General features: G+C 37.9%; 1 protein-coding gene across 1 annotated transcript; it reads right to left on the minus strand.

Annotated features, from left to right (window-relative positions):
- Window positions 1-659: 659 nt before the first annotated feature.
- Window positions 660-10,621, minus strand: LOC134444491 (carcinoembryonic antigen-related cell adhesion molecule 8-like). Its single transcript, XM_063193806.1, has 5 exons — window positions 10,576-10,621; window positions 9,743-10,054; window positions 8,932-9,222; window positions 8,352-8,615; window positions 660-712 (listed from the first exon to the last, which is right to left on the minus strand). Exons 1-5 carry the CDS (start codon window positions 10,619-10,621, stop codon window positions 660-662), a joined length of 966 nt encoding a protein of 321 aa, XP_063049876.1.
- Between the last annotated feature and the right edge of the window lie 285 nt (window positions 10,622-10,906).

The raw sequence follows: 10,906 nt of genomic DNA on the forward strand, positions 1-10,906 counted from the left end.
AAAGAGAATAGACCATAGATGATAGACTAAACTAATCGTTACATTTTTGTTTTCAGTATCATGTGTTGGTTATAAGCAAGACGCTATTCATCTGTCTTTCAAATAAAGGCATGTTTCACAGGAACAAATGTGTTAATAATCCACTTCCACTGTCCAAACTAGGTGACTTAATTTCTTACAGTTATAAGGAAGTTACAGGTGTCATGGACTTTACCCCTTCAATTTACAATCCTGTTTTTACAATACAGCATCCAAACAAAAGGTGTGGTGTTGCTATATACAGTAAGCATTTCTTTAAAACAAGAGCAATCAGAGATGGCAACCCATCCCCCTGATCAATGCTGCAGGTGACTTTTGTGCCTGTGTTGGTGTGTGCTTGCCCAAACAGAGTGTGTGTACAGTAGGGCCTATACCTCAGTTTGGACAACACACACTGCGAGTATGGATACATTTCAGGGGGAAGGTACTGAACGATAAACACTGTATTGGTATACTCCACAAGAATAGTGTTAGTCTAAATTACTTTAATACAATAGGCCTATAGGGCAGCAATTCTACAGCTGAATTTTTCAGATTCATTTCATCATAGCCTATTTTACAGATGCATGACAATTTAATAGGTTGAAGGTAAATTCGCCCCCCCCTGACGTTGATGTAGCCTATGAAGAAGTCACTTGAAGCTGTATTTGTCTTCTCCATTTCAAGCTCAAACCTAGAAGATTAAGGATCAAGAAAAACACAGAACCATTTAACACATTGACTCCCATGCAGGTAAAATTACTTTTTTTTTTTTTTACTCCCATGCGTTGACTCCCTATTGCCCCTCTTTTTGTACACAACAATTGTATTTGTATGTTTACTAGTAGTGCACTCAGCGTCCAATCTATGGCACTTTATAGTATCCTTCACACAATAATCACACAAGACAGCACTTTTACATCGCGTCTGGCTGAGTACCTTAAACTTTCTGGGGAATAATGCAAGGATCCTTGGCCAGATCCTTACAATGGCGCCCAATCTGTGATCGGATTAATACTCTCGGATTTGGAAGTTTGATCGCTGACCAGATAAGTCTGACTGTTTGTTCTGTTTTTGATTTTTTTCCCCCATGATGATAAACTTAACGCTTGTACTGGATGAGAGCTTGCTGTCAGTGAGAAGCTATAGCATAGACAGCGACATAAACACTGCATTTCACATGGATCAGGTTTTTCTGTTGACTTCACATTGCACTAAATGATCTTTGGGATCTGTTTTTTAAGATATGTTTTGCCTTCTGCATGTAACTGAAGACTGATTTTAGTGGACACCTGCCTTGGTTTACTTAGGCTATAGGTCGGCAATGAAAGCACATGGTTTAGACCCACTAAGAGGTTAATGTCTCACCTTTCAAACGAGCCATGACACGTTTTAGTGGCCATATCACACAATGTGCTGTGGCTACAATTAAAGAAGGATCAGGAAGTGCGCTCAACACCTTCCCCTTGTAGTCTAATGCTTTACACTTGCTTAACTTTGTCAATGAATGAACTCAAATCTCAAAAATAAATGAATAAAGAAACACTTATCAGATTTCTTTTTGCTTTCTTAACCCTTGTGTTGTGTTCAAAAGCTGCATACACCTGCCATAAAATACCTAAAAACACTAGTTCTCATCAAATATTGTTTTTCATCTCATAGCTAACTTGGTATGTATTCATATCCATGGAAATAATACTTTATTTATTCATCTTTTTGACATTAGTGATCTTTTATTTTACATTATGCAAATCGTTTTTTAAGTTCAAAACTATGAAAACCAGCATAAATTCACTATTAATATGTCCCAAAATGATACAATTAGTGATTATGTTGTCCATGTATTGCAGCTGATATGAGAGTACAACAACCCCCATATTTGTTTTATTAGTTTTTCTCTAATATTAGAAAATATCATCAATAGTGATATTTGTGGTGTTCGGGTCCAAACCAGCCCAAAGAGATTCATAGCAGGATAAAGACCAAATGTCAACTAAATTAGTTTTTCAGTGCATAAAATCAATGTTTAAATATGTTGACTTGGTGTTTTTCAATATTTATATGATTTTAGTGTGGTAAATATACAAAATAACAATTCTGTCAGAGTCACAGCTATTCCGCCAATCTAATGCAAAGATATAGGAAATGAACACCTCAATGAACATGAAAAAAGTCACACTATTCATCTGAATCCACTATGCTATGAACATGGACCATTATCTCATTGCCACAAAAGCTTAATAGAAAGTATAAGACCAGTTCTACATGTTTTGTTTGCCATTATGAATTTTTGATACATTTTTTGGACAAAATAATGTGCAAAACATTATTTTGCAAACAAATGTGCAAAAAATCTCATTATATAATGCAGAAATGGATTCCCTGACCATGAAAACATATGAGTAGACACCAGAAATACATCTGTACTCCTTTCACAACAGGAGATATGACGTATTGTAGTGTAGGTGACTGTCCGGCGGCCATATTGGATTTCTAATATAAAAAAGCTGGCAAAAAATTTTTTAGGCAAGAAATATATTTTCCTCACCATGAATCACCAAACTGAAGACAAAGGGCAACCAACAGCTTTTCAGAAATGCATACAACAACCAAAAATCTATGCCGGGTCAATTTTGACCCGAACACCACAGATGTTTACTAAAATGATAACACATATTTTTTTTATGTTGAAATGATTGTGACTGAGGATTAGATGAAGCCTCATTCCAAGAAAATAAAGGAAAGTGTGTTTTTTCACACTAAAACTTGAAAACGGGTCAAAATGACCCGAACACAACAGAAGGGTTAATAGCCCGATTGAAACGGCAAAAAGAAATCTGATGAGTGCTTCTTTATTCATTTATTTTTGTGACTACAAATAAAACATCAAAAAATGGTTTAGAATCCCAGGATTAAACCAACATTCTGAAACTGTCAGTATTAAATGTGTGAAGTGCACACTTGTATTTGAGGTATACATCATTTCCTGAAGAGAATACTGCACATATTGTAGATGTGCATGCATTGACAGACAGAGTGTTGCCTTTGTGTTTGACGTTTCTATTTCAGTCCCTGCTCATTTTCAAGTGTCCATTGTGACATTATAAAGCAGAAATACAGTAGGGCCTATATGTCTGTTATGTGTCTATCTATCTGCCTTTTGCACATATTTTCCTGTGTATTTACACACTGACTGAATCAATTCACTAGAGGGTAAAACTAGCTGAGTTGTAGTGTGTAGAATTTAAAAGAACAAATTAAAACAGTTGGTGTTAATATTCATCTACAGACTTATTGTGATTTATTATTTATTTAGAATTGTAGATTTTTAGACTCACCAATGCATTGTTTCACCCCCTGAAAAAGTAGAAGATGTTCAAAAATCAGTCATTGCACATGTTGCCCATGGTAAGACATTTGTTATACTGCTTTACTGCTTTATACTAAGTTAAGGTGGACATACACTGTGCAATATTTTCAGCTCCTGCTCACACTGTTCGTGGGAATCGCAGGGTTTAAAAGTTCCCATCTCACGACTCACGTTCTCAAACTATATGAGCCGAGGGTCAGATGCGAGCAGACTGATCACACTATATGAAACGTTTTCAGGAACTGCAGATGACAAACATGTGGAAGGGAAACACGCATGCAAGGATGCAACCAAGAGCAAATCCTACTGCACTGTCAATTTGTGCCTTTCTGTGCATGGGTGTCCAATCGGGTCATAGCACTGATTGGACGACCAAGATTTCAAACCTTTTTTTTTCTTCTGAACATATGATTGCAGATTACAAGCTGGTTGTGAGGTAAAATTGCTTGTCGTTAACCCACTACACAATGCGAGACACGATTGACCTCTGATTGAGCAAAAAATCTTACCTGGCTCCTATCCCACCTGTAGGCTAGTTAGACGCAGCTTTGTGTTTTGGAGATCCACCAGGGGGCTCCAGAGCTTCACACACACAGAGGTCTGGTGAGAACCAGGCTACAAAAAAATCAGTCCAATTCCAAAAAAAGTTGTGCGACTGACAAAACTTGCACAGTGTATGCCCGCCTTAACATTTTACATTATATTTTTTTCTTTTAGCCTATAGCTATAGAGCTTGAAGGAGGAAGTGAGTTAAGGTGGGCATACACTGTGCGATATTTTCAGTCGTGGGTATTAAGCTCCTGCTCACACTGCACGAGGAAATTTCGCGATTTAAATGTTCATATCTCACGACTCACGTCCTCACACTATACGAGCCGACGGTCGGATGTGAGCAGAATGGTCCGACTGTGCGACACAACGGGCGTGTTTCCCGGGACTGCAGAGGAGGGAACATGCGCACCTGAGGTAGAGATGAGGACACGATCAAGAGCGAATCGCACGGCCCTATTAACTTGTGCATGTGTAGTGTCAAATCGGGTTGCAGCACTGCTTTAACTGTGCGATTTGCTGGCGAGGCACAACCAGGATTTCAAACAGTTTTGATTTTCTTGCAACCCTGCGATTGCACGATCGTGAGGCGAAATTGCTTGTCGTTGCCCCATGTACACTGCACGATGCGAGACTCACAATTGACCTGCGATTGAGCAAGAAATCGGCCCGACTCCCAAAAAGTCGTGCGAGTGCCAAATCGGGTCTAAAGTCGCACAGTGTAAGTCCAGCTTTAGTTCACAGGTCCTTAGCTGACCATCTAACAGCACGGTAGCGAGTAAATATCTTGTGTTTGCAGTCAGTATATGCGCTGGGTTACATAACATATATGCTGTTTTAGGAGCTAAATTTAGATTATTCATGCAGAAGTATTGATATTTTGCTCCGAGGCTGTGTGCATGGAAAATGTAAAAAAAAACACACTCTGCTAAATCGTTTGGTGTTTGGCGTTTGGTACAAAAAATTATATCTAAAAAAATACTAGAAACAACATATGTGAAGCCAGTGGCACAATTCAAAGGGGATTGAATTATCATTTTACACTCATTGGATTACATGCAAACATTTTCTGCTAAAAATGCAGTGAGGTCCCATGAAATCGGAGGATGTGACGTCACTTTCAAGCTATATTACACAGGTTGGCAGGAACACATAGGGAGCCATTTTGTGCAGGACGATGATTGTGCAGTGCAGTATTACTCAGTGTCAATGCACGCCACACTCTCTACACCAACCAGATTTAAAAAACAGACTGTTACGCACGCAATGATGGTCAACTCACCGTATTTTCTTGATGTATATGTAGGCTCCTGCTCCCCCACCTGCTGCCAGTACTAAGATCACTCCCACTACTATTCCAGCTATAGCCCCTGCAGGCAGGCCTCCAGGGGGAGAGGGTAGGCCTAGCTCTGGATCTGTTGGAGCAAGCCAATATTTTCATATCTGATGAGTTCACTCATAGGGAAAGAATTTGTGTCAAAGATTTGCACTTCCAGATATTACAATATTAAATCGACATCAGAGGTTGAGATTGTTCCAGGAATATTTTGGTTGGAGAATGCTGCTCCACACATGCAAAAGGAATATTTTCGAGTAAAAAAAAACCCCAAATACTGACAATATTCTATTTTAAACAATAATAGGCCTACTCCCTGCATGAAACTGTGCTCAGTGTAAAGGAAATCAATGTTACTTGCAATAGGAGAGTAAAAGAATAGCGTTATTCATACAAAGCAGAGGAAGTGAAGAAAATAAATGTAGTGCATTTTCTGTTTAAGTCCATTTAATGTCAGGTGAGAAATAAATTAAGAATTCAGATTCAAAACGCTCCAAGTGCAGTTGTGATGATTTCACTAAAGAATAGGCAGTATTGAAAATAATAATAATAATAATAATAGGGCCTAATAATTCAATCTCATTTTGTTTGGGCTTGACTTGTAAATAACATTTCCATGACTGAGATTACTTGAAGTGAGATTATTAAGCGGGCTTGCCACGCTTATAGTATCTTTAGCAGGTCTGTAAAGATAAAAAATGTATCTCCTCCTAAGCCTTTCGAGATAGAGACACCGTTCAAACACTAAAACGTCTGGTTCGGTTTGGAGATGGTTTGGGTCCACATAGAAAACAATGGTGGAATGCTCAGAATGAAGGTTCCGTCCACTCTAGAGATCAGAGTGTAGGAAACTTTTTCATTCATATAACATCAACACTTTCACCTAGAAGTTTAGTTGAAACTTTGTTGGAGGGCTCTGGAAGATTACTCCAAATAGTGAAAAGATCATGTCCCATTACTCTTTAAATGACAGTGAAAAACCCAATGGCAATATCCTATTCATTTTGAAGTGTCTCTGTTAAGAGGTCAGCGCATCTGCCTCAAGAGGTCCATTTATTGACTGAACCGTTCAACCTACAAACTTAGTTCAAACATTGTTAGAAAGATCTGGGATATGACTCCAATATGTGAGAAGGACATGTGCCAATTCTTTTAACTTTTTTTAGTAACAGAGAGTTAAAAAATAGAAACTGTAATGATTCTGCCGTCTGCCTTTACACCACAATATTAACTGCCATACAGAGAATCAGAACAGGTGTTGCCACTTAAGGGTTCCATTCCTAACTGTCAGTTTCTGAACATTCTATTCTTAACAAGCACCTGCAGTACAATTCTAGAATTCTACTGTACAGCACTTCTAGGCAATGTCATATTGTTTTGCTGGAATGCCAATGACAGCCAGCTGCTTGGCTCAGTGGCTAAGGTGTTGGATTAGAGATAGGCTACCGGTATGGAGGTTCGAATCCCATTCTGATCAACAATGATTTTCAAATTAGATTAGGGTAGAATGCCCTAAAGTGGGACGATGCCTAATGTGGGACACCTTAAGGTTTAAGGGGTGTAGCTTTGCCCCAAGTTGGTACATTTTTACAAAACTATAACCAAATAAAAGCCCTATCATCCTGTTATCATAATATCATGATTTAGTAAATGTATAGTAATACTCCAGGGAGGGGTTACAATTAAGAAGAAGGACCCTGGGTGAAGTCCATCAAATGACAAATTACATAGCATTTGGACAAATTTGTCTTTAGGGTATAAATCAATTCCAATCAAAACAACATTGTCAATTTTTTGATAAATATGTTGGGTAGGTATATGTTCATCAGAAAATAATGTGTGGTGTATATAATATAATATAATATTTTATTTTTAAACCATATTATTAGTGTCCCACTTTAGGATAGGTGCGTCCAAAAGTGGGACACAAGATTTTCCTAATGTGGGACAGTTATAAAAGTAGTAATTTAAGTAAGTCAAACAATTACTATGAAGTCAAACACCATGTCCACATAAGAAAATGGATATTTAAATGAATATCAAAGATGTATTTCAGTCTTTCTGGCCTAATCTACTGGAGCACAGCTATCAACACAACATTTGGGTCCAAAAACCGGAAGTTCTTTCCTCAAATAGAGCTGCCATGTTGAAGTGACCAATTGTGTGCAATGGGTTCACACAGTCTGAGTCATATTTACCAATAAAAGAAAGTAAAAAATAATTCAGAAAACATGCTCGAAATGTGTAGCTGATATGTCTGAAAGAGTGGCAGATCACATTTTGAATTAATATTTTACACAAACATGTTTTAGAGACCTTTTAATATACACTGTCCCACATTAGGAAACCGATTGTCCCACTTTAGGGATAGCCATGGTTTTTGACCAACTTACATTAATATCCAAATTATTCGAATTAGAAACATATAACACGTTTTTAAAGGTTTTATTTGATTAGAGCATAACTAGAGGATGAAAAGGGTGTAATTTGTTTGTATTGAAATGTTGTCATTACATTTTAATAAACCACCAAAGTTGAAGTGACAAAAAATGTCCCACATTAGGGCATTCTACCCTATACAGTGTTCCTTAGCCAACTTAAAATAGCATTTATGTTATTTAGTATATCCCCGAAACGCAGAGCTACAACACTTTCAAGATGGCTGAATTCAAGACGCCTCTATTTCTTTGGCCCTAAATTCTGACTGGGTGGATGGAGTTGCCCCAAATTTGTTTAGCTTTGTTTTCACAGTAGTTGTTTAAAGTCTAAGCAAGACACTGATCTATGTACATATATCAAATATAAAACTGCTCAGCTCTGCTCCAAAAGGCAAGCCCGCTTCCAGCATTTTCTGTGAGAATGCAATCTAGTTCGAAAATGGTATTTATTTATTTGTGTTTGTTTGTTTGCTTGTTTCTTAAACATAATTTTGAAATGGATTTTTAAGAGTTTCACATCTGAACTGTTCAACTTGTTAAAAGGATACAGACAGAATTATACAGGAATAGGAAGAAGCATGCCTATAATGGCATAACATTACATCAGGTTTACCTTTCATATTGATTATACAGCACCTACCTTTAACTGATAGTCCAAAATCTCCCTTCTTTGTTCCTGCAGTGATGCTGTTTGAAGCAGTGCAGGTGTATATTCCACTGTCTTCATAGGTACTGTTCTCTTTAATGTATGAGGGTCCAGTTACTATTTCATGTGTCCCATTTAATGTCCAGGTGTAGGTGCAGTCAGGAACAGACTCAGCAGAGCAGCTCAAATGGATCTGATGGCCAAACTCTACTACTCCTTCATGGCCTTCTCCCTTAATGAAAACAGCCCCTGGTCCATCTGAAATATACGTAGTGTACAGGCCATTGTTGGAAAACTTCCTTACGTGCATAGTTGCCATTGGCCACAACTTTGGCCACAACATTTGCAACAACTTGTAACTGAACAAAAAAATAACTTCCAATTTACTACAATTATCATTACCTATAGTAAAATAATAATAATAATAATAACAACAACAACAACAACAACAACAACAACAACAACAACAACAACAACAACAACAACAACAACAACAACAACAACAACAACAACAACACCATCATGTGAACTCTAGACTAATCTCTAATCTATAACTTGCAATTACATAACTTACAGTTAACTTTCAGTATTCTAGAGGCCTCTACATTACTGACGGGGTTGCTGACTTGGCACTTGTACTCTCCTATGTCTTCTTTCTGTACTGGGCAGATGGACACAGTTCTGTTGTCCTCACTGATGATGACTCTGTCTGGTTCTGCAGACAGAGTTCCTCCATTCTTCATCCACTTCCTGGTGGTGATGGAGCCCTTGGCCTCACAGGTTAAGCTCACAGAACTTTTACCAGCTACCAGGGGATCAAGATCAGGACTACCAGAGATTGTTATGGCAGGATCAGATACATTTTCTGGGGGATATGTGAAACAAGGAAACAAGTATAAGTGTAGCTTTCTGGCCAACCTCAAGTATGCACTCATTGGTTTAGCCCTTTTCATTCCCCTTTAAACAACATTTTCTGGTGAAGCTTGAGAATTTCCAACGGCTTAAAGGGATTTATTCAAGGTGAAGACATAATAGCTGTCACTGGCCCTGCTGAAAGGCAGAGGAAAGAACAATCTTATTGATTGTAGCTTCAGTTGGTAGCACACAGGAATTTGATGCACGTGGATTAAGCTTGCCCTCTGAAAAGTCTGATATCAGCTAACGTTAACCAAACTAGAGGTTCATAAGAATTGGATGTGATAGCCAGGCAGTAGAATACTGAAAATGAGCAAATATATTCAGCACAACAATCTGGTACATTTTGTTGATGGAGTAGACATTGCCAGGTATTTGGATGTATGGTAGCGCACCACAGTAGACTATACTGTATGCGTACCCTTTTAATGTGTGCCTGAGTGAGTTAGCAGATGTGAAAAATTACATACCAAATACTGTCAGTGTTGTTGCTGGACTGCTCTCCACACCGTTAACCCTAAGGGTCAGAGTGTACTCCCCAGAGTCACTGAGAGTCAGGTCCCTTAGCACCAATGCAGCTGTGGTTCCATCCACAGAGGCTCTATGCTCATAACTAGGACTTACAGCCATTACATCACCAATGGCATTGCATATCGTTACAGATCCAAAACTCCAGCTGAATGTTTGAGGTGTTACAGATGGTGGGTTGAGTGGGATCTCCACAATCCCTCCTACTGCTCCATTCAGAGGTTGAATTTGATCATTTTGACACAAGCATGTTCCTGTGGGATGAATGAAAATGATAAAAACACAAGTTAGGGAGATACAACTTTCATCATATGTCTTCATCATATTCAAAGCACATAAAAATTGCTTCTTCATTCTCATTGTTGTGGTAGTAATCATAGTAGCCTACCATTACACTTAAACATACCAAATACAGTAAAAATGTGATAATGGACTAAGATAAATAAATAATATAAAATAATTAAAATTGTAAAAATGTATAAATAAATAAATCACAAAGATAAAATAATAAACATTAGTAACTATCAGAATGAGTAAAGTAGAGAATACAAAGATATTATCATTAAAGGCTGAATGGAAAGGTAAAGACATGTTTTGAAGCTGGAAAGAGATCGACAGGACTTAATATGCAGATGGAGACTATTCCAGAGTTTTGATACATAGGCAGAGAACGCGATATTCCTTTTCATATTGTTATGTAGGCTAATCGCCAACATTAAAGCAGGGCTTATTCCAGCGGATATGTAATTTTGTGGTATTAGTATATGTCTCTTACCAACTGCTGTTAGCATCCACACAGTTAGGAAAACCTGTGAATCCATTCAGTCTAATGGGTAGACTACACACTGAGTGAGCGGCTGTGCTGACAACAATTACATGAAACTTACCTGAGCTCAAACACTTGTACACAACACTATCCTTACCCTGCCCCCTGGTGACCACAAACCTAAACTGACATATTCAATTTTACAAGAAAGTATTTTCCTTTTTGTTGCAAATTATTTTTTACTTTATTTATTATTGATAGATGGGTTTACTGTATAAGGGCTCTGTTTCTCTCTATTGCCACGTTTTAGTTAGCCTGCTTTGTTATTCACTGCAGTTTA

Source organism: Engraulis encrasicolus, unplaced genomic scaffold, assembly GCF_034702125.1.
Source record: "Engraulis encrasicolus isolate BLACKSEA-1 unplaced genomic scaffold, IST_EnEncr_1.0 scaffold_571_np1212, whole genome shotgun sequence".
In the NCBI taxonomy this organism is placed as follows: domain Eukaryota; kingdom Metazoa; phylum Chordata; class Actinopteri; order Clupeiformes; family Engraulidae; genus Engraulis; species Engraulis encrasicolus.